Source organism: Coffea arabica, chromosome 2c, assembly GCF_036785885.1.
Source record: "Coffea arabica cultivar ET-39 chromosome 2c, Coffea Arabica ET-39 HiFi, whole genome shotgun sequence".
NCBI lineage: Eukaryota > Viridiplantae > Streptophyta > Magnoliopsida > Gentianales > Rubiaceae > Coffea > Coffea arabica.
Window position 1 is genome coordinate 25,841,252 of NC_092312.1, and position 24,048 is coordinate 25,865,299.

Genomic DNA, 24,048 nt, shown 5'->3' on the forward strand with positions numbered 1-24,048 from the left:
GAAAAATTTGAGACATCTAACCATCGTTTATCAGGAATAATCACAAATAAGCACAAAGATAGGCAAAAATCGGACAAAATTCGACAAAGTCAAACAAAAATTCCAACAAAAATGCCTATACCTGCACTTTTTCAATAAAATGCCAATATACTACTCCCCCCACACCTAAATCTTGCATTGCCCTCAATGTAAGCAAAGAAAGAGCAAAACAGAGATATTGGGGCAACGACACTTCCCTGAAGTCATCAAAACAAGGGCAGCTCAGGTGGAAATTGTGGATCAAGACCTGCATAGTGACGTCAATGCGGGTCATCCGAGTCTCTAGTCTCTCAACTCGCATCTGGAGCTGGTGCCATTCGCGGCTTCACCATGAACTCTAATATCACTCTAAGCAACAAGAGACTACAATTGCCAACAAATAATGGAAACCGAAAATTCAAAGCAATAACAATTTTTAAAGCCATCCCAATGAGCAAAATGCACAATTCAATCTCCCACAGATCAAACCAGACCCCAACACTTATAGCAAATGCAATCAATAAATACATATGGACCCCATATAGTCAAATTCAGAATTGAGGCTGTCCAAAGTGCAACAAGTGGTCCAAAGAGCTCAGTAAAGGAAACCAAAAGGATAAAATGCTCCTGAGCAAGGCCAGTAGAGGTAACCACTTCAATAAGCAAATTTAAGCGTAACAGGCACCTCTTAATTTAACCAACAGCCGCAGCAAATTACCCACAACTCGACACAAATTATACAATTTAGACACAAATGGACCCAAAATCGTAACAACTGTCTCCAATTGGACAGTTAAATATCCAATTCAACCTGCTAAAATTAGCAATTGACCACAGAAATTGGCAATTCCAGCAACCACCGTTCAGGATTCGAAAAACAATTTAAGCACTAAGGATCAAGAAACTGTAAGCAACGATGCAACCAGTACCACTGGTGTATACACAGGGAGGATTTAAATCAAACAGCAGTAACTCAATAAATATCAGAAAATATCCCCACGTATGGCAGCAATTAAACCCAATTCCACTCAAAATCTCAACAAATATCTCCAATGGACAGTCTTACACAACTTAACCAACTGAAATCAGCAAATGTCCCCAAGAAATTGACAAAACAAGCAATAGTAGTTCAAAATTTGGACTACAACTAAATCAAAATGTTGTTTCAGTTTTCAACCAGGTAGCCAACCAAGTAGAATCAATAAATGTAGACAAAATACCCCAACCAGTACCACTGGTGTATTCCACAGAAAAGAATTAATTCAAATGCCAATCCAAACGACTGAGGAACCCTAAAGGCTAGAAAAGTACCCTAACAACAGAGCAAATTGAATGAATATGCACTGGGTCTCCAATTCAGTCAAAACAAGATGAAGGGGCACAACAGCCACACACTATACCAGAACACAATACCAACAAAGCAACAGATTACGGCCAGGGGACACAATTCTATCAAAAAGTGCCCCAGACTCAATGGAAATAGCAAACACCCACACTATCCCCAGAAAATGCCTCAAAGCACTGCCTGCTGTTTTCCAACAAGAAGCCCAAATAATGGCACAAAAATTCACAATTCAAGGTCCAGAATAAGAGGTTGGAGGGAGAAATTGCAATACCTCCACCTGTCAATTTGGACAGGTGGGAATGACGTGAGCAGCAGAGCAGCGGCGGTGAAGAGGTTGGCGGTGGGTTGAGGGCAAAGTGGTGCGAGCTGGCGGCAGAGAGAGGAACGGCCAAGAGAGAGCTTCGGGCTGATGGATCTGGTGGACAGTAGCAGCGGGTGATGGTCGCGGCAGGGAGAGCTAGCTGGCGACCAACGTGCAAAGGAGAGCTTGTGGTGGTCCGTGAGGTGGAGCTCGAGCGGGTAGCCGCTGGTGGCGCACGAGGTTGACCGCGAGTGGAGGAAAGAGGGGAGAGCAGTGGCGCTGACCAACGATGGGGAGAGAGTGAGATCGGGAGAGGCGCGGCTGAGGAGGAGTAAGAGGCTTCGTGCGGCGCGCGGCTGTGGCGTGGCTGTGGACAGTCGCGCGGCTGGGGGCGGCAGACAGCAGCGGCGGAGTGGCGAGCTGAGGCGGCGGCGCTCACGCAGGTGCTGGGCTGGTGGTGGCCGCGAGCGCAGGAGGGGCTGCGCGCGAGGGAGAAGGTGAGAGTGGAGGAGAGGCGCGGCGTCGATGGGTCAGACTGGTGGCTGCGGGAGCTGGGGTTGTCGGGCGAAGAAGAAAAGAAAAGAAGAAGAAGAAGAAGGAAGCGGGGAAGAAGAGGAAGAAAAGGGAAAGAAAGGAAAGAAAGAAAGAAAAGAGAGAAAAAGAAGAAAAGAGAAAAGGGAAATGTTTTTTTTTTTTTTTGGTAAACAAAGAACCCCAGTCTTAGGCCTGGGCACGCCTAACTGCCCCTAGTATTTTGAGCATCCGTCGAAAATTTTTTTATCTTTTAGCGTGATCACCGAGCGTGGGCACGTCTAACTGCTATGAAGTCCGCAGAACCTGAACGAAAATTTTTTCCGTCAGGCGTGACCACCTGGCGTGGGCACGTCTAACTCCTATGGAGTTCGCAGAACCTGAGCGAAAATTTCTTTTCCTCAGGCGTGACCACCTGGCGTGGGCACGCTTAACTGCTATATTCCTGCCACCACACATCAAACCATTAATTGACTCTAACACTTAACTAAAACTTCAAAAATGCACGAGAATTCAAACAAATAGTCTTGGGTTGCCTCCCAAGTAGCGCCTTTCTTTAATGTCTTTGGCTAGACATTTTCATGTGTATTCATGGAGGATAAAATCTTGTGGCTCGTTTCAGTGCTTCATCTTCTATGTAATCCTGATAGCCCTCGTAACTGGAGTAATTCTTGGGCACACGAGCTACAGGCTTCCATGGACTAGTAAATGGCACCAAACAAACAAATGATGGTCTTAAACCTTCACTCACTCCTCCATCAAGAGCACTTATTGGTTCGAGATATTTTGCCATCATGACTCTCAATTTATTCTTGGTATGAAATTCAAAATCGTCTGGTATAATAAAATCAATCTCACTAACAGGAATTAAAGAATAAGAGTCAGGAAAATATTGATCAAGGAATGGAGGAGATGTCACCGCATTTGGAGATTGTTCACTGGATTCATTCACTTGAACCATTTGATGTTGGGGTCTCAATTTTTGCTCTTCAACTTTCTTTTCAACTGCATCTTTAGATTCTTCTTCTTGAGATTCTTGCAGTACCATGTCATTTGTCAGAATAACTGCACTCTCATCTTCCTCATGGTCGATAATAGTCGGTGAGGGCAATTCTTCATAAACTGGAGAAATCAATTTGCTCGTTTTAAATGCCCGTTCACGCCTTGCTTCTTCCATCCCTTTATTCATCCTTTGTGTCTCCTGTTGAAGTTGGTGTACCCCCTGTTGAATTTGATATATGTTAGTAGCTATTAATTCAACCATTTCTTCAAGAGACATACCTGACATGGATGACTGTTCTTGAGACTCATACTGCTGAAAACTCATTGGCTGCTGAAAATTCATTGGCCCTGTTGTATAATCATAACTGGAGTTATCCCACCATCCTTGATCATACCCGTTTGGATTAGAGTTATACCACGTTTGAGACCAGGGTGAAAAATCTCCATAATTATTGAGTGGGACACTCAGATTATCTTGATATTCGGGGCACATACTGGTTGAATGATCCCTGGAAAAACAAATTTTACAGGTTGCAGCAGCCATTCTTTCTCTAATAGAGTTTACTGCCTCTTTATATGCAAACTTAGCAAAAAAACTAGTCTCATCGCCTTCCCCGGAAACAAAATCCAGTCTATCACCAAAATATGGAGTGTTAGAAGCCATAAACTATATATAAAAAAAAAATAAGAGAAAAATAAATAAAAAAAAATAAAAACAAGATGAACTCAAAAAGAAACAAATTAATCTGGCACCAGTCCCCGGCAACGGCGCCAAAAGTTGACAGGTGCCGAACCTGTGCAATAATAATAACCTACTCCAGAAAAATACAGATTTTGCATATAGCGGTGAGTAGGGTCGAATCCACGGGAACTGGGGATAATTAGTTTCTTCTAGAGTTCAAAGAATGGGGGGTTCTTGGATTAAATGCTAACTAAATAAATTAAATGCGAAAAATAATTAATTAAAGGAAATAATTAAGAGAAACTCTAGCCAAGGGTATACTTCAGAAATGGTTCATGCACTGATCATCGATTCACAGATAATTCCACATTTATTAATAGACCAGTTATAATTGTCATGCACGCGATAAACAACCAACCTTTCCTTAATTTCTCGATAGTTAAGGTACGACCGTTAACTATTTCTCTAACCCAAAAACAACCCTAGGTACGACCGTAGGATTTAATTTCTAGATTGCATTAATAATTAGAAAGGCCCAATCCTAACTAACAAACACGCTACGAGGGTTTGTTTAAGTTAGATCGTATGCTCCCCTGACATAAACCCAATTACGCCAGTTGCTACTGAGATAAAGATAACGAACAATTACGGATTCAATTATCCCTATTTAGCAAAATAGTCTATGTGAACAATTAATTATTGCGCATTAATCAATCATACACAAGAGCTATAACAGTTAAAAGCAGGAAACATATGAATACCAATAAATGGAGGAAACAATTAAAATAAATTAGATCTCACAGTAATTGTTGAATCAAATCTTCAGTTGTCCCCTTGACTAGAATTGAGAGGCTAGCTCTCCATTAATGGAGAACCAGCCGTGAAAATAAAACAATCGGAGCTTTCTAATGTTTTCATATGGAAAAAGGAAACTAAAACTGAGCCCCCAATTACACGTGAATCTGGCCCTTTTATATCTTCAGTAGCCGCCGCCCCTGAGAAAGCTAACGTCTCACCCTAAAAAGCAAAAGCTAAGCTAATGACTAAATGCCCTCCCGTAAATCTGGCTTTGTTTCCTCCTTTATAGCGCTGCCAGGAGCCAAGAATGACCCAATTAATGAAACCAAAGCTAATCTTTTGGAGTTTTAATCCCACGCTTCTCGCGGTTCACGTGGACCCAACCTTCTAATTGCCCACTTTTGCTGCTATTTCTGCACTTTCCTTCTCCAATTGGATAAACATCCCCTAATCATACAATTCAAACAAAATATGTCTATTAATGCAATATCCAATCCAATAAGAAAGGGAAATTATAACAAAATTAATGCTAAATTAGCGTTCTATCAATATATATCCAATATAATGGTACGATATATTCGTAGTACATTGAAACTTTGAACATGTATAATGACCGGAGGAAATTATACACAATACAATTGTACTGAGTCCGTATCCCCTGAAGTTGATAATGCAAAGGCCTTTGAGATTATGGGGTGGACAAAACGTGTCATAAAATGGTAAATGTGGTTTTTCGAACCAGTTTTAAATTTTCATTGAATAAAAATATTAACGATCAATATGCAGACAGGATCTTTTTTCCGAAGCATTTTTCCCTTGAAAAATCTTGCTCTCCCCAGTTTGGATTATGTGTTCACAATGCTGGACAAATCAATTATGGCATTGCTTAATTTGTTATGGTTTTAAGTCGGTGGTTTCTTCTTGCAAAATTTGCATGCTCCCCCTTTCGTGTTCTCCACTCCATCTTTTGCCAAGACCAAGGAATGCCAATTCTCCAGCTTTTCGGGTAAACTTTGCTTCAGTTTCGAGTTCAACTGTTGGAGAATTGTTCTTCCATGTTGACTACACCTTTGGATGGTCGGCCGTTGGACATGGTCACATAAAAGCTTTTGCGTGCAGATAAACCGTGCGTCACGTGTTAAGGTTTTTTATGATTGAACTGGTCAATTCAAACGTCTCTGGTCGTTACGTTCTTCCTTTTGAGAGTGTTGCATGGGAGTAAGGTTATCATTTCAACTGACACAAAAAAAAGAGTTTACTTTTACAAGAAATTTTATCACTGGTTTTCCTTTCCCTGGTTCCGGGTAACAGCAGATGTAATTCCGTGGTTTTATTTTTATTTTTTGTAGGAAAACAACACAAATAGTAATTTACATATTGCATTTAAAGTTATTTTATAGTTAGTCTACATATTGCATTTATAGTTATTTTATGGTTAGTCCTAAAACCCATTTCAGGCGAGTTTTTGGTTTGAAAACATCACGTGACTATTACATAATTACAATGTCGGGTGAGAGAAAGTGTTACATACTCATAATTTTTCATCACTTTTTTTTGTATTTTTGTATTTTTTTTCCTCCTTTGCTTCCCTATGGATGTAGTCCAATTGGTTACTGTTGTTATTAATTAACATGATTTTGAGTTTAAATATGTTTGGAAAAATTTGCGAGTCTCTTTGTTAGATTATTTTATGCAGAATAGAGGATTTGTATGCTAATTAAGTTTTTTATTTTCTTGAAAGAAAAGTGTTTGTTAATTATTCAATCATGTAATTCTAATAGTGCTTAAGCAAACAGATTAAAATGTGGTGTATTTGTCTGGGATTGGGTATGTGATGTCTATTTTGCCCCTAAAAATTTATCACGTGGTAGTTTGTACTATCATTTTAAAAGCGAGGGACTAAATAACTATAAATGCAATATGCAAGGGATTATTTGTGTCATTTTCCTGTATTCTTTTAATGTTCCAAATTAGTTTCCAATTTAAGGAATTTGATGAAGGATTTAAACTCTATTCAAATCGCTCTAATTGTTTGAATTACTTAAGGGGTATTTGAATTTGCAATTCACCAATTATTAAAATACATTTTAAGTACTACAATAATTAGTGATTATACAAATTCATATACTACCTCTTAAATAATTTAAACAATTAGAGTGAATTGAGAGGATTTCAAATCCTCTGTCAAATTCCTCAATCCAAATGCAGTTAGGATTTGAAATCCAACCAAATTGCTCTAGCTTTTTGAATTGCTTAAAAGACATTTGGGCTTATAATTCACTAATTATTAAAATATAGATTAAATACTAGAAAAATGGATGATTTACAAATTTAGATACCTCCTAAGTAATCTAAACACAGAGAAAAAATTGAGAGGATTTCCAATCCTTTGTCAAATCCCTCGATCCAAACCCAGGCTGAACTTCTTGAGATGAGAAATGGATCAACCCTCAGTGTATCTAACACTTTTGTATAGAACTTCTTGAGCCTTTGCTCATATAAGTGTACATTTTTTGCCAATCAATACAAAAACTACCGTTGCAGAAACAAAAAAAAAAAAAAAAAAAACAACCCAGGCTGAACTGTCATGCCAACACAAGTGGTAGTATACTTGCTCCTGTAGAAGCTGGCTGAAAGATTGATTACAACGGTGGATTGCCTGAGTCTTGTCATTAGTCTAGCATCTGTAGGAAGCTGACTGGCAAGAAACTGGCTATAGCGCTTGGATTTCAGATATTATCATGGGAGTTGCAGTAAAAATACAAACAAGCTTCTCGCACTCGGAGAGTTACAGAAGTTTACAAGTTGCCAGCTTTTGCATCATGGTGGTTCACCATCATGTTCTAAAAGAAGCAGCAACTTCCAAGTGAAGAATCTATGGTTATTTGTTTCCGCAAAAAGTATAAGGTTTACACTCTACAATCTCCTCATCCTTTGGAAGGACATGGGATATCAGATAGTTGAATCCACAAGCAAAATCTGCATGACAAGCCATTTCAATGTCACAAACAACTGCAGGTAACGACATTTCTTCTATTTTGGACTCTTTTTAACTTTGTATCTTCATTCTCCCAACATTTGACAAACATGTTGCAAATATCTAGACTAAAAACCAGCCCATCCTGCAGGCTGGGAAGTTTGACTGCTTTCTATATCCTTTCTTTCACTGAAACGCTGAGAATTAGTTGCTTCAACAGTGTGTGCATTTATATGAGAGCTGGCAGCAGGAGCTGCCTTGAAATTATCTGTTCCAAATCCCCATGTATTGGCACCTGAGTTAACTTCAGAAACATGATTGTTTTGGCGCCCATTTCTTGTTCTAACAGATCTGGAATTGCTGTTTACAGATGTCTGTGGTGGAGGATCATCAGCAAAAGCCTGCCAAGCCCTAGGATCAGGGCTTGTAGAACTCTGGTCAAGTAATCCTTGTTGTAGTTCCCAGACCGTTCCTTCAACCTTTTCTTTCTGCAGCAATGATAAGGAAGAAAATCACTATCAAATATAAAGTACCACAATAAGGAAAACATACAAATTGCAAAATGGAGGTACCGGTGCAGTAGATGGATGACTCGCAAAAGACGCTTGAGTTTTGAAGGATTCTCTTTTCGGTGAAGGAGTTCTTGCGGCAAGAGCTTGTTTAAGCTCATGTATCTCCTGTCGCTGTGATCGGCATATTGCTGATAGCTTTTCATATTTGGAGGTTATTTCCGCCTTTTCCACATTTATTTGCGTCACCTGCTCCTTTAGCTTTTCTATTTCAGCTTGTAACAACTCTTCCTTCGCTAAGTTCCTACTGTTACTTTGAGGGCTCAACTTATCACCAAATTCAGCTACAAAAGCAGTGAATGCTGGAAAGCCAGCTGTACTCTCTGACTTTGGTGCTTTTACCCCTTCGGTACTACGGCCCAAATTATCGTTGAACAGATTGATCTCAAAGTCGTTTGAAGAACCATCCCCTGACCTGCTCGCTACTTTTTCAGGCACATTCTTTTGGACAGGATAGTTTGAGATATTGATGTTTTCAGGAGTACTAGCTCGTTTGGAAACTGGAATTTGTTCCAACCGATTAATATCATTTCTTGATGAAAAATGGCTAGTTAACTCTTCATCAAATTTAGGTCTGGTATTGTCCTCAGAAAGGTATGAATCCTTTGCGTGTTGAGAGGACCAGAAGGCTCCTAAAGGACCCGCACTTCCAGCTGGCCTGGAATTGTGTGTTGCTTGCGAATTCCTAGCAGGTTCAGCTGCTGAGGGAGGAGGTGGTGGATTTCTACGTGGCATAGGATGGGTCTTGGCAGTAGGTTTTGGAATTCCTGCAAACCACAATTGATATAGCATGTCCAAGCTTTCCAATTGAAAATCAAATCCAAAATCAAAGATTCATCTTTTTCATTCCATTGACTTTCAGAACAAATAACATGAACTTTAACAAGTACAGACCTTCATGACCCTCGGTAGCCCGCTGATCCATTTCTGGAGGTCTGTCAGGCAATGACTTTTGCAAACCTTCAGGTAACAAGCTATTGACACGAAACCAGACCTGTAATGGAAGAAGTCATCCAAAAGGATACAAGTAAACATAGACACGTGCTCAGCCATTGTGATGGGCATGTGCAAAGACAATCTAAGACTAATCAAAATCCAAGAAGAAGAAGCCAATCAAGAAAAGTGCTTGCCTGTGTTATATCTGGTCTGGAATCTGGTGATGATTGAAGCATATCTCTGATAAGGTCTGTCAAAGAAGTGCAGTATTTTGGTAATTCTGGGATGCGATAATTTCCATTTAAGACTTGTAGCTTGGATTCCCCATCAAAAGCTGACTTCAAATAGCATATGCGGTATAATAGACACCCAAGAGCCTGCAAATAGCAGAATTAAGATAAGGACTCAAATAGCCCTAGTTGACAAGATCCTAAGTAATATCAATTTCTTTTTTTTTTAAGATCATCATACTCACCCATATATCAACCTTCTCACTGATAATATCTCTCCGAAATAAATCCCACATCTAAGCCAACAAAAGAAGGGACAGAAGTCAACCATAATACCACCAATGATAACAGTAACTTATCAAGAGTAAGTCCTCATTCAACCTCAGGGGCCCTATAGGCAGGTGTTGTATGTTTCCTTATATTGTCTTCCTCAATTCCCATTTCCTCTGGCTTCTCAAAGCGCTTGTGATTAGTAGACGTACTACCAAAATCACACAACTTCCATAATCCATCAGGTCCCAGCAAAAGATTCTCAGCCTTCAAGTCTCTACAGAATGCAAAGCAGAATGGCATACCAGTGAAGATGATTGGCCACTTCAAAGATGCAGACATGAATGGAAATGAAAAGGACAATGCTACGATCCCAAATCTTTGAGAGTAGCTATACCAAATCAAACTTAGAAAACTAAAGAAGGGGAAAGGGGGGGAGCACAAGACAAACTCTATCAAGAATTATCAACTAAGAATATCCAACAATATTGTAGCAACAATTTTCAAACTAGGTCCTGAAGTCAACAAGCTTTAAAAAAAAAAAAGAAAATTTATCCTCACCGGTGAGCAATAGGTGGAGACTGGCAGTGCATTGCAAAGACAGCATTGCACACATCTCTGAAAATCGTAAAAATCTGTTTCTCCTCCAAGAAACCTGCTCCCCTATTATCCAGCATGGTCACCAGAGACTTCTCACAATAATCCATGACAAGAAGAGCTTCCTTTGTGCGGCCCATATCAAAGATGGTATGGGCAGAAAGTGGAACGATGTTAGGATGTCCCTTAAGCAATTTCATGACAGAAATTTCTCTCATCACTAGTTCAAGAGATTCTTCATCATTGCATATAATGTGCTTTAGAGCATACTGCTTTGTGCCATGTATAGCATCTCGTGCTAAGTAAACACAAGAAAACCCACCCTCTGCGATGGCGTTGCGAACCTGAATTTTGAGGTTACCTATGTCAATAGTGCGACCTTCAAGCCCAGCCTGTTCCTTGGGCATGAAGGGCTTGAATCTCCACATAATTGATGTGTAGATTCAATTGAACTTCTGCAAATATCAGTGAAATCTATAAGCCAAATATGAGGAACACAGGCACAATCAAAATAACTGGTTTTTCAAAAAGGCAGGACATTCATACACAATGCAACAATGATAAACAACATTATTGTCGCTCACCCCTTCTTGCACAACTATTGAGTTGAGTTTAGCAAATCAACAAACTTCTCAGTCAATCTAAGTTAGTACAATAGCTTCCAAGGACATTGCGGCAGATAATTCCTAGGACTAGAAAGTTAACTAGAGACTGTATTGTCTTAGGTAGATGCTTCTTCAAATTCCAGCAATACAGAACCAACTCATTGAAGGTATGAAATGTTGCAGGAAGTAATTTAGTATGCATCTTTTAGAAACAAGCATAAAAAAAAGCAGCAATTTCTTCTTTTTTTTTTCTCCCTTCACGTACCTTCCTAACATATAAAGGTTTCCACATTTAGCTACATAGTGGGCTTTGGGCTTGCCATACATTTTGTTTCTCATATATATACTTGCAAACTCTGCTCTTGGATAGGGTCAAGTAGCCAAATCCTCTATGTGCTATTACTTGTCAAAGAAACCTAAAGATACAAATTTTTTTTAGTAGGTTTTCTATATATCACGGAATTACCCTGCAGTTTGTTGAATTGCACCTTCTTCTACCATTTTCTGCAAATGGAGATAACTAATCCACAAAAGAAACCAAAGAAACTCTTACATTGCATATTTCTGAATTCATGAATTCCATGATGTTGCTTCACAGGATAATACAAGGAAATAAATTCACCCTTCAGAGTAATGTTTGCCCAACGTAATTCCCTACATTCTAGCAATTTACTTAAACGTAAAAGAGCTTGAACCTGAAGTGAACAACTAAAGGGGAATTGTGGAAGCTTCAGTTTCAAGGGAAAATATCACAACATTCTCATGCAAATAACTTCACTAATATTCCACAGACATGGCTAAAATTCCATCAAACTTAGCTTTTCTTAGACTTTTTCCATGAGACGATTGTCCACGTGCAATCACATAAGCAAATTCTTTCTTCATCAAAATTCTTCCCCATCCATTATCTAAGCTCCAATCAACAAACCTCAAAAGCAGTAGACTTTCTACTAGTATGCATTTTATATTTGGAAACTAACTAAATCCCAACAAGAGTTGGCGGGGCTGTTCATTGGACATAGAGGTACCACAAAGTAAAATTACAAGAAAGTTGTCTTCCTTATACCCAAAATGAGACCACGATTTTGCATTTTGATCATACAAGTCAAATGAATATTTTAAATTTTAATCATTCAAGCCAAATGAATATTTGCAATTAGGTTTATCGACCCAAAGAATCATATGAAATGACTAATCTAGATATCTAATGATCCCGGTCCAAAAAAAGTTCAAATTTATCCATCTAATCATCATCAATTACTCTAAGCCAGCAGATCAACTTAGCACAATAATCATACACAACCACAATCTACAGCCCTTGAGGGGGATTTCTGTCAGTTCCATAAAACACAAAATCAAAGTACAATCTTTTGCAACAGCCCAAAACAGTTCAACTAAAAATAAAGAAATGCAAGTACACTATCGAGTAAAAAGACAACAGCAAATAAAACAAAAGGGAAGTACAGCGATTCCAATCAATGAATGAATCAGAACCCATATTAACCAATTACACAATCAACATATCCAACAGTTAGAATCGAAGAAAGAAAGTAGAAACCAAAAAACAAATATGCCAATACTAAGCAATGCAAGTTCAAGATCTCATTTTTAGGATTTTCTTCTTTAACTTGTTTAAATTTAGTTAAATTTGCAAGATTCCAATTGATCTATAACCAACCAAGGACTTTAAATAACATAGTACTCAGAAAGCTAAAACTATAGAGAAACAAATAAAGGCTTTATACCTGTGTGAACAATAACCAAGGACACCACAGGAGCAAATGGGGTTAAGGTTCCGCAGCTTTGATCTGAGATTTTGTGATTGGAAGAATTAAGGAAAAGACAAAATATAGATGGTACTAGGACTTCTGCACGGATTTGGGATGATAGATCTGCAAAAGGGGTAGCAAAAATGAACCCAAAGTGGTATTGAAATTTTGTTTCTTTTGATTGAAAACGTTGTTAGCAAGAAAAAAAGAACTGGGGCTGGCTTGGATTGGGATGGGATGGGCAGGGGGAGCAGCAAAAAGGAGAGAGCGTCGATAGCGGGTCTAGTGGACCTCCTCTCCTAAGGCCACAATGTATAATTTGTGCTAACACTAGGCTCCAATCTGCAATGACTGAGTTATCCCATTAAGTTGTTGGGGAGGTTGATTCTTGATTGATCACTCCACCATTGTGATTTGTATTCTTCAACTTTTTGTTTGTTTATTTTTTTCTATCTTTTTATTGGAAGGAGTAAACAAGGAAGAATTGTTTTTGGCTCCAATATTTGTGTATTACACTGATAATTTATGTTTTTTAATAAGGCATTTTTTGAAATTAATAGTTGTGAATCATCTACATATTAATTTCTTTTGTGTTAAGGATTGAGTTGTAAAATTCGTGTTTATAATTAAGTGGAGAAATCAAGAACATGTATTTCTTTACCATAGTTCATTTTCAGTTGTGTAGATATAAATGAGGAATTTGTGAAGAAGGCAATTCAACTTTACCGAAGAAATCAATTACCAATTGTCTTGAAAAAATTTCTCTCATGTCTAGTCAATAGAGAGAGAGAGAGAGAAAAAAAAAGAGTAGTGTGACAACTTATCTTATACTAAGACTTCTAACATATATGTCATAATTTTTTGGGCTGGTGATCACCACAAAAGCATTAAAATTTGGTGGGATGGGAGGACCCTTGCCTCTCACCAATTAACGCATTAAAAAGTGATTTTGTTTAAAAAAATCTATGTGGGTGCATAGTATTCCCGTTTGGTCTGGTGGTAATTCAGTCCCCTCCGAGTTACTCCTGGATCTCCTTAGATCCGCTCCCTCCCCTTAGTATAGGATAGATTAGATTATACAACAGTTATCGTTTTCAAAAAAAAAAAATGTCATACTCAGTATTGCCATTCTATTGTTCAAAAGAGAAAAATGTAAATTATGATCGATTCATAAAAGAAAAAAGAACAAATTTAAGTAGCGTTTCGTTCAATGTCCATATAATCAACTCCTAATGTTTTTGGCCAATTCAAATTCAATTTACAATGAGTGATTTTGCTATATTAAACCTTTATAATCTTGCTATTTGCATGTTCATAAGTAAAAGTTTTCCTCAATAGATTACAAGGTTCCTTATATTCTGATCTAAAGATTGTATGAAAATCTATCAAATGTAACGAAAGCTGAACCTATGGCTCCCAATTGAAAACAAACCAAAAACCAAGGGGCTTCGAGGTTCAAACTATAACTTATTTAGATCTCTGAAATTCACAATTGAAATTTTCTCGGTTGGACCACACCTTGGCAAGGTTGTGACTCAGACCACTTGAGCTCTTAGTTGGGGATCAACTACGGAGGGGCATTAACTAGCTTTCTCTTGTTAAGCACTCGCGCGAGATTCTTCCCTTGAGTCTAGGACTGTCAATGGGGCTGGGTTAGCCCGAGCTCGGCTCGTTCAGCCCAACAGAAAGTCCGATGAGCCAGATTATTTAGTGAGTCGGTCTGAGTTTGAGTCTAAAAATTAGGCCCAAATTAAATGTGAGTCGAGCTTGGGCCTTATTAGGCTCAAACTCGATATAGGTCCAACCCTTTAATTACCTATATATATAATATTTATATTTTGATATTATGTATAATTATATATCCAAATATATTTTTACTAAATACTAAATATATATATATAAATTACAAAACACAAAAATACATCTAAAGACTCTTTCATGAGCTTTCTTGAGAGCCAATATTAGTAATGCATAACTAAATCTCTAATTTTTCTTATTGGTTGAGTAAATTTTTGTATTAGCATATTATTGGTTGATTTTTTTTTTGGTCTACAAACACAAAAATCATCAAGCATATTTGGATTTAAATCACAATATTATAAAAAAAAGTTTCAACTTTTAAAGATGTATTGGCTTATGATCGCATGTTTTAATACTATTTTTCATGCATTTTAAATGGATTAAATATAAATATTGTTGAAAAATTTTTTGGTTTATATACTTTTTAAAAACTATTATTTGTTCATGTTTAGTTTTAATATTATAGTCTTGTAAATGTTAAATTAGTTTTACAACTTAATAGTTATAGTAATTATATTAAGAAAATTAAGGAGTAATAAGTGAGTTTGGGCTAAGCCCGATTAAGGCCACAACCCGAATATTATGTGAGTTGAGTATGAGCTTCACATTTACGAACCCGAATAGAACCCGAAACTCAAAGCCTGAAACCCGAAAATGTTTCAAATAAAATGAGTTGAGTTTGAACTCATTAAAGCCCGACTCATTAGACCCAATTGACAGGCCTACTTGAGTCAGCATACTCAGAGATAGTGGGGTGGAGTGAAAAAAGAGAAAAAAAAGAAAAAGAAAGAAGAGAGACAAGCAATTAAGGCTAAAAGATGACACACGACCTCATGCTCGAATCTAATTCAATTTGGTCAGAGTTTTCGAGCTTGGCTAGTCAATTAGTCAAACTAAACTCAAATATTTGATAATATTCAAGTTCGTGCGATACTCTTTCCCGAATCAACATATACAAAGAGAGTGGGGTGGAGTGAAAAATGAAAAAAAAGGAAAAAAAGAAAGAGAAATAAATAGGACTAAAAAGATGAACTAGACTACCTAAATTTGAATATTCGAAAACTTTCAAATTCAATAAAAAAAAACTCATTCAATTTTATTTTGATAATAAATAAATTAAATTTAAACAAAATTTTAAATTTATTAAAATAATGAAATAAGTTTGAACACTAACGGGTTCAGTTTGATTAGATTTGTACACATCCACGTATACACTCCTAGAAACAAATAGGACCATTTTTATTTTTTTAACAGAAAAAAGAAAGGGATAATTTCACAAACCTCCCCTAAGGTTTTTAATAATTACAAAGATTCTCCTTAGGTTTTAAAAATTACATATACCTCTCTTACTTTTAATGTTTAGTAACAATGTAACTCCAACAAAATAGATTTTCTCACAAAAATCCTAAATTGCCATTTTTTACAAAATTAAGAAAGAAAAATATAGTATATTCAATCATTTTCTTTCATACTTTACATAAATTAACAAGCTTAATCCTTAATAACCATCCAAACATAAGTTTTAAAATCAAGTAGCCGTTCAAAAAATCCAAAATTGCATATAAAATATCAATACTTGCCACTAAAAAAAAAAAAGAAAGACATGCACACAAACCCAAATGACAATTAGTTGTACCAAAAATTAAATATCAATACTCAAATACTTTTTCAATACAAGCTAATTTAATCTAAAACCGTCATTACAACCTTCTCATGGTTTTAAAAATATTAATATCTCAAAAATAGAGAATAAATTCTACCTCCATAATAAAATCGTAATAAAAAATCTAATTCAACGAAAGAAATCCATATGTAATTATTGTCATTTTATAAAAGTATTTTTGACAACAAACAAAATATGACAATTTTCATATTTTTAGTTCTTCTTCCTATTTCAATCATCAATTTCATTATTTATTCCTCTATCACTGTGAATCTCTTCATTTCCTTCTAATTTGACACATAATCTGCTCTCTGTTGTTATTGTAAATTTCAATTTGCTAATATCTACAAAATTGAAAATAATAAAAAGAGATTATATTAATTAGAAAAGAGAGAAGCGAAAATAGACAAGAGACAAAAAAAATAGAGGGTTTGTTTGGATTCCAATTTTTTGGATTTTGTAAATTTATTGCTTTAAATTTAAAATTGTCTATCAAGTGGAGGGGATTATGGGAATTTTACTATGTCAAAGAAGGTAAGTACAATTTTTTAAACTTGAGCGGAGCCGAGTGAAATTGTTAGAAACCTCAAGAAGGCTCTGAAATTTTCCCAAAATGAAAAGTACGTAAATTCCACCATTAGCAGGACGGAAAGGGAACCAGGCGCGCTTTGAGGTGCCCGATGCACCTCATACTTTAGCAGTCCCTAAGGAAGCTCCTCCTCCTAAACCCTTCGATAACCCATACTGTTCCCCTCTCTGCCAAAGCCCTTGCTGTTTCTATCAAAAAATGGAAGTTCAAGAAGAATCAGCAGCAGCTCCATTAACAAACCCATCTCCAAAACAACCACTTTTATGCGAAGAGTGCAAACATAATCCAGCAAAATACAAGTGCCCAGGTTGCTCAATCCGCTCTTGTAGCCTCCCTTGTGTCAAAGCTCACAAGCAAAGAACTTCCTGCACTGGTAAAAAGCAGTACAAGGACGTCGTTCCCCTCTCTGAATTCGACGATAACCTTCTTTTGTCAGGTCTAATCTGAAATACTTGTCAAATTTTTTATCCTATTGTTCCGCAACTCTTTTGGACATTTTGTTGTTTCTCATTTTTCTTTTTTGCAATTCTGAATCATGGGCTTTGTCGTATTTGGTTCCTGGAATTTTTTTTGGGTGTTTTTGTTCCTTTTTTTCAATTATTTATCATTGGTGTTTATTGCAAGATTAGTGTATGGTTTCTTTTAAGTTGCTTACTGACATTAATTATCAACTGTTCTTTCCTTTTTCTCGTGAATTAGCTAATTTGTTAATGGCTTTGCATTTCAATTTGCGAAAAGCGTGAATCTTGGAGTTCGTTTCTTTCCTTTTTGTGTTTAAGAGATTTTGATAATATGGGAGTTTCTTGTTGGAATTTCCAAATTGTGTTGGTATGCAATTTTACCTGTGTCGAGAGAGAGAGAGAGAGAGAGAGAGAGGGGGGGGTGTTGTTCTATAGCTAATTTTAAGAACTTATCCACTTCATTTAGTGCAAATGTGATTCATTGATGAGCTAATGTTTGACAATGTAAGTTTTTCCTGTATCCAAATACTGAAATTCTTTCAAACTGATGGAATCTAGGTGATTTACACTTTTTAGTTTTAAATAATGCCGATTGCGTAAAGTATCTCTTATGTTAAATCTTGCCTTTCTTCTTTTCTTTGTTCTTCAATTTGGTGTCTGTCCCTGTCTGCATATTTTTCTAGGCGGGTGGAAATTTCGAACTATAGTATCTTCATGTGCTTAATTTAGTAATTTCATTCTTTCGAGCATCAATTATGAAAAGTTGAAGTCCTTTTTTGTTCAAAACATTCTCAAGAAGGAAAAAAAGTTGCTTTATCGTACATAGTTGATCCTTTAAGGTATTAAGCCTTTTTCCTGCTGTATTAGCACTAATTCCTTTTTTTTTTCCTTTTTGTTTTCGATTTTGTTCATCCCCAGTAAGATACTAGATTTTTTTTCTTAATGTTGCTGACAGTTATCCTAACTTTTCAGATTATAATATGCTTGAGGGTGTGAAGAGAGTTGCCGAATCTGCTCGGAGGATGAGAATCAAGATGTGTGGCTATTCTCATTTTCGACTGCCTTTACCTCTTAAAAGTCTTCGAAGTGCTGCAGCAAGCCGCAGGACAAAACTCCTCTTTTTTTCAACTGGAATGTCCAAAAGAGAAAAAAATAAAACCTATTACAATTATAGGTAATTGTCAATCCTAGAAACTCTTTAGCTGTCTGATAGGCTTTGTGTTCTTTGTCTGGCATGCCATACAATGTTTTTGACTGTTATCATATGAAAATTTGTCCAAATTATTCGTCATATACTTATCCAGTTTTATTATTCTTTGAATTGAGAACTTATGACCTTTTTTAATCTTTTAATTGCTGAAATCATGCTTGCATTGTTTTACTAAGAAATGGCTGTCATAATAGGAGCTCGTTGTCATGACTATATTTTTGTGATATATTTGCATTCGCTGAGGTTCAAGAAACACTTTTCTTGCAGTTTTTCTTTCCTACTTGCTCATGAAAAGTGCTACATAAACTTAATTTTTTTGAAGCTTTATGCATTAGGCAACCTTTTCTTTTTGATCCATAGACACAGAAAGGACAGGTCACATCACATATAGTGCATAAACTTTAGATGGCCATTGCACTGACAGGTAGTTCTATATCGATATATATCTAGACCAGAGAATAGTTTTATATGAACAATGAGCATAAATTTGCTGATGTTTCTTCCACCTTTTTCTTCAAACTTTCTAACTTTGAGCTCCCTTTACCGAATAAGGTTCTTATCCTAAATAATCCACGTCTTCAATTTCAAAGTGGTCAGAAAAGAGAATGTAGAAGCACATTTGAGTGAGCAAAGTTCCACTAGAAATCCATGGGTTTTCTTTTCATTTCATTCAGCTCTTTCTCAGTCCAGAATCTAGAGAAGGAAATTAAGAAATTTTCTTGTAATAGCTTTCTTTTAGGTGTACTGGCACTCCTTTCTTTGTGCCTTCATATAATTGTTTCACCAATGTGGCAAGATCTTGGTAGCTCTCTTTTCTTTGTGCCTCCAATCTGTTTTCTCTTACTTGTGGCATGATCAATCAACTGCATAAAACTCTAGGGTGCCAACTTTCCTTCAAGTTCATCTTTGATTAACTGGTTGTGTACTTCTGCTTGAGATTCTTATACCACAGTGATCTTCTCCAGTCTTTCAAAATCTGACCGTGCATGGCTTTTATCTACTTTCTCCATGTCACTAATTTGTTGACTGTGATTGCTGACTGAGCATAAGATTTTAAAATGTATTTTAGTTGGCTTTCTTTATGTTGCTTTGTGGAAGCCGTATGTCTGGGACAAGATTTTTCATTTGTACCTTTCTGCTCATCGAGATAGCCTTCAAAACATTTGCATTATCAGTTTCAATTCTCTTGCTTTTAAGAGCATTACAAGCAAGACCCTTATCTCCTTTCCAAGAGCCAGTGGTGCTCTTGACTACCAATCTTCAGAGGCTTGCACAGTGTGTTTTGATGTGTCTTACAACTGCTTGTCTGCAGTTAATACTTCTGTTGTATTGCATTTTCCTCCATATCCTTGTATTAATTATGATTGCAGAGTTCTCATGAATGTGTTTCCATATACTTATTACGCCATTCGCGGTTGATTAAAAAAAATCATTCTCCAATAGCTTGAGTCTTGGTTAACATTGTTAGAACTTCTCAATGTAGTGTATTTGCCACCTCAATTAGCTTAGATATGAGGAGCGATTCCATCTAGGTGTTTACATACAATAGACACTTGAATGTGTGTTAAGCATGCAAAACTGAGTCTGGTGGAGTATTTTGGTATGTGATGATCTTCATTGAGAGTTGCACATCCTTTGTAAGGTCAACTTTTCTTATTCTTTCTAGTGTATTATCTTATCTTTATTTTTTTTTGGTGATTTTTGATTTAGAAGTTTTCCTGTGAACATTTTAATTATTTATTTTGGTTGATTTCTCTTTTACTGGGGAAGGGTTGATTGGTAGGGTGGTAGTGAGGTCACTAGTTTGATGATTGAAAGCTTTGGTGTTTTGTAGAACTCCTGCATTTGAGATTCACAGTAGGCTAATAGTAATTGCATTCTGTTATTCCCTTAAGTTTAAGAAATGCTTACATTGACCTGAATATGATGGTTAAAAATGGCTAACTGATTATTAAGAGTCTGCAAAAGCTTGTACAAGTCTTTTCTTTATTTATTATTTTTTTCCGAGCATGTGTTAGTGTTATCTTGTTTGTTCCATCTGCTACTGTACCCGCCTTCAATTTTTTAATCTCATGCATTTGGTCATACCAGAGTGAAGTTCTAATGAATTGTTTATTCTGTTAATTTTGTTCTCTAGGAAGAAGTATATATCTTGGACCATTGAATGGCGATTTAACTCAACTAATGTGGTATTACTGGATCATGGGTGAGTAACCGTCAGCACAATTGTCTTGCTAACCTTTCTAATTATGTAGTTTAGGTGTCGCTCTTGAGATGCTATTTCATCGATGCTGGTCTGCCATATAAGCTTTCACTGATGTTATGTTTTTCGTGATAGCATACATGAAAACAGAACCCTTTACTCCGCGATTGAAAATCATTTACAACTTGGTCCGTGGAAACATCAGTTAAAGCGATTCCGTGAGGAGTCACTCGATTCTCTTAAATTTTTCATCCGCAAGTATCCAAAGGTACCCCCAGTTTCCATTTAGATGTTTTCATGTTAGTTTTTGCCATGGGACCTACATGCTTGTCTTGAGTATACGTGGATAATTACTTGGATGATTACTTCTCACTGGATGGTGGTATGTAGCCTACCACTTTTTTGAGAGTGCACCAAATAATTATCTGGTTGAATATGAATCCTCCATCTGGATTCTATCAAGCTATCTTTAGTTGGACTTGTGGAAACCATTTGCCTTGCAGTCAAAATCCAAATAAATTTTGCCTGAATATAGTACTGTAGGCAAATCTATTAAAACATTATGCCATTTATAGACCTTTATTTGAGTCAGTTTGCACTGGACCGAGTAACTCTAATTATATATTCATCAGTCCAACTTCTTTGAGGATATGCATTCCCATCTTTGTCCTTTACCCTTGAAAATTTCATACAAAATGTATGTGTAGTGTGGCAGGATAGTATATAAATAGTTGGCATGAGTTTATTCCAAGTGTTTTGGTATTTAGACAATAGTGAGAACATATTGGTCGGGCACATTGGGCTGGAGTTCTGGCTGACTGTGGTAGGCTTATTTGCTTTCTCTTACCTACATTGTACGTGTGTAACAAACCACTTTTTGGTATGTCTCCACTTTCTTCATGCTTGTTTCTATACTTTTCTGTTTACCCCTCTGCATTAGGCTCTTAACCAGTGGAACTGTGGGATGGCATATCAAGCAAAAGCTAGTAGAGTGGTTATTTCAGTATATTGAATTTTTGGCGAAAAGGTTATAGTACTAGGTAGTTCCAAGGCAAACTGATGGATGTTGTATAGTTGCACGGTTAATACTCAGGACCAAAGTGATATGAAGAAAAAAGTGAGAAATGTAAAATTAGACAGGAAAAATAAGTTTATTCTGCTCTTCTATTTCAAATGAAAATATGAGGAACCACGTTCAGGTGAAAACATCAACTCATGCCCAACCATTTAGACAACCTATACAGCACCGAGACTGTAATTGCTTTAGACCTTCTTCATTTTTGTTTTTGGGGTTGTCCTCCTACTTCAAATTTCTTATTTGAATAAGGGGCTAAGTGTTTTTTCCTTTATGCAGGGCTCCAGATCACCTTTTCGTCAGTTAGACATCAATGCCCCAATCCGTGAACAGCTAGCCAATTTAGTTATTCTCGAGTATCCTGTCATCCATGTTTTTCTTCCTTCTCAAAGCTATGATTTTGAAGTTATCAAGGATGTCATTCCTCGAAAAGCCAAAGTAAAGGAATCTGTTAGCACTGATGATGTTAATCAAAACGGAGTTACCTTCAAAGAAGAAGAAATAGAAGAAGATGGTTCTTGGGATACCCAAGTTTCGGATCTCACGAGTAACAATACACTTGCAAAATTCAAGACTCACAGGCAGAAAATGAGAAGGGATAAAAAATCCACCAAGTCATTTGGAAGGACATGCTTGGCAAAGGCAAATGAAGGGACCATGTCATACTTAACCAGCAATGCCTGCAATTGTAATCCTGAAGAGGTTAAGAATAAAGAGAAGTCTGCTATATGTGATAATGCAGTCACTGGTTTTGAGCAAGGAATGGTTGATGCTCCTCCCTCAGACTTAATTGCACATACTAAAAGGGGTGACTCTGTGGAGATTGATGGCGTTGTGAATGGCAATGGAGGTCTACTCGGAAGTTGTGGTCATGCAGATTCCAATCCTATAGAGGAAGGACTAGAGGAAGGGGAGATATCATGATTGTCTTACTGATTACACATTTGACAAGGCAGGATTCAAGTTGAGGAGCATTGGAATAGTGGAGATGGTTACATTAGAAAGCTTCTGCAATTACTATACCTGTTAGTCTAGGATGTAAAATATGAGTCAGACAATTGTATTTCAAGGAACTTCCAAATACAAATCTCCATATTTTGGTTATCATGTATGTGCTCATTTTCATTTATGTAATAAAAACACTCAAAAAAGAAGAAGAAGAAGAAGAAGAAGAAATTAAAGAGAGAAGACTTTCATTGCACATCTAAAACCTTCCCCCTACGTGACGAATTTGTCAGCATTCTTTTTGTGATGAGATTTTGACAGTAGATATTTCGTTTGGACCGATACTGAGCAAGGTGAAATATGTAAAGGGGACATTAAAGTATGGATTTGACCCAAAAACAAAAAGGAAAAGAAAAGTTGGGTTTTGATAAAGTGATTCGTGATTTGTTAGATTGGGCCAAACTTTTGTAAGCCAACCTGGGCCACGAATAATTTATAGCAACTGTTGAGTCCCAGATCCAACGCTGAAGTGGGGCTTGCAAAGCACCAGCTAGAGAAAAGAACCACCCCAAAACGAACTGAAAATTGCGCTAGCTATCCTAGGATTTAACCAACCGGAATTAGGAAACGGTTGGATTCAGATTGTTTTTTTTTTTTTTTTTTGTTGAAATGTTTCGTAACATTATAAACACATTTTTTGATTTTTTAAAAAAAATTTTTTAACCATATTTTTATCTCACGTGCATTGCATATCAAAAAGTGCTGCAATATTATCTTTAAAAAATTTTCAAAAAATTCTTCAATCGAATCAAATCCTTTTTGACCATCCAAACTATCTTTCTTGCAGTCTCGTCTTTCTATAAATGGATAATTCAGGGAAACATGTAGTATATAAAGCTTTGATGCTACGGGATTATAGGTCAGAGAATAAAAAAAAAGCATCTAGCGTGAAATAAAAAGCCTCGGCCAAGGTTTTGGTTTGTTTATGTGATTATTGATCTTCTCATTTTCTCAAATTTGGGTGTTAAAATTTGCTCGAAAAAGAGAAGAAAAAATGTCCAAGGAAAATCAAGTTTTTGCCCTATTTTTACTCGCAGTGCTTTCAATCTTGGTCATATTTGGGAGATATTTGCCCCCAGAACTTCCTGCAGTGGTAGCTGTACCATGCTCATTTGTACCTTTGTCCATCCTATCCTTCGTCTTCATTTTGTTCCTTCTTATGTGGTAGTATTGCAGAGGAATTAAATGTGACATCTGCCCATCGTACAGGGTTTGTCTAGTGTGTTTTACCCTTTCGAATGGTTGGCGAGCTATTATATGGGACAGAGTTTACTCAATGTACACTTTCGGGTAACGACTGCGGGTTTTCTTGTTAACAAAGGGAATTAATATGTGCTGCTACGTACCAAAAAGGTTGCAAAGTAAGGATTGTTGAAGGCGTTTGCTCTGTGCATGGAATTAAGGTCAAGTTT

At 36.8% G+C, this 24,048-nt stretch overlaps 2 protein-coding genes across 2 annotated transcripts; one reads left to right on the forward strand and one right to left on the reverse strand.

The window, feature by feature from the left end:
- Positions 1–7,537: 7,537 nt before the first annotated feature.
- On the reverse strand, positions 7,538–12,961 carry LOC113727044 (uncharacterized). Its single transcript, XM_027251011.2, has 8 exons — positions 12,607–12,961; positions 10,221–10,711; positions 9,771–9,936; positions 9,635–9,685; positions 9,354–9,536; positions 9,118–9,217; positions 8,227–8,990; positions 7,538–8,142 (listed from the first exon to the last, which is right to left on the reverse strand). Exons 2-8 carry the CDS (start codon positions 10,682–10,684, stop codon positions 7,783–7,785), a joined length of 2,088 nt encoding a protein of 695 aa, XP_027106812.1. The 5' UTR covers positions 10,685–10,711; positions 12,607–12,961; the 3' UTR covers positions 7,538–7,782.
- Positions 12,962–16,721: 3,760 nt separating this feature from the next.
- On the forward strand, positions 16,722–22,735 carry LOC113727045 (uncharacterized). The gene is made up of 5 exons (XM_027251012.2): positions 16,722–17,118; positions 18,116–18,317; positions 20,491–20,559; positions 20,692–20,824; positions 21,911–22,735. The coding sequence occupies exons 1-5, from the start codon at positions 16,881–16,883 to the stop codon at positions 22,553–22,555; spliced, it is 1,287 nt and encodes a 428-aa protein (XP_027106813.2). The 5' UTR covers positions 16,722–16,880; the 3' UTR covers positions 22,556–22,735.
- The last annotated feature ends 1,313 nt before the right edge of the window (positions 22,736–24,048 follow it).

Bases quoted from the DNA above. Each gene is read 5' to 3' on its own strand.
- LOC113727044 (XM_027251011.2), bottom strand. From the start codon at position 10,684: ATGTGGAGATTCAAGCCCTTCATGCCCAAGGAACAGGCTGGGCTTGAA. The intron at 9,686-9,770 runs GTTGAATGAGGA...TTGTTGGCTTAG, and splicing joins CTGCCTATAGGGCCCCTGAG to ATGTGGGATTTATTTCGGAG. The intron at 8,143-8,226 runs GTACCTCCATTT...TCATTGCTGCAG, and splicing joins GTCATCCATCTACTGCACCG to AAAGAAAAGGTTGAAGGAAC.
- LOC113727045 (XM_027251012.2), top strand. From the start codon at position 16,881: ATGGAAGTTCAAGAAGAATCAGCAGCAGCTCCATTAACAAACCCATCT. The intron at 20,560-20,691 runs GTGAGTAACCGT...TTTTCGTGATAG, and splicing joins GTGGTATTACTGGATCATGG to CATACATGAAAACAGAACCC. The intron at 20,825-21,910 runs GTACCCCCAGTT...TCCTTTATGCAG, and splicing joins TCATCCGCAAGTATCCAAAG to GGCTCCAGATCACCTTTTCG.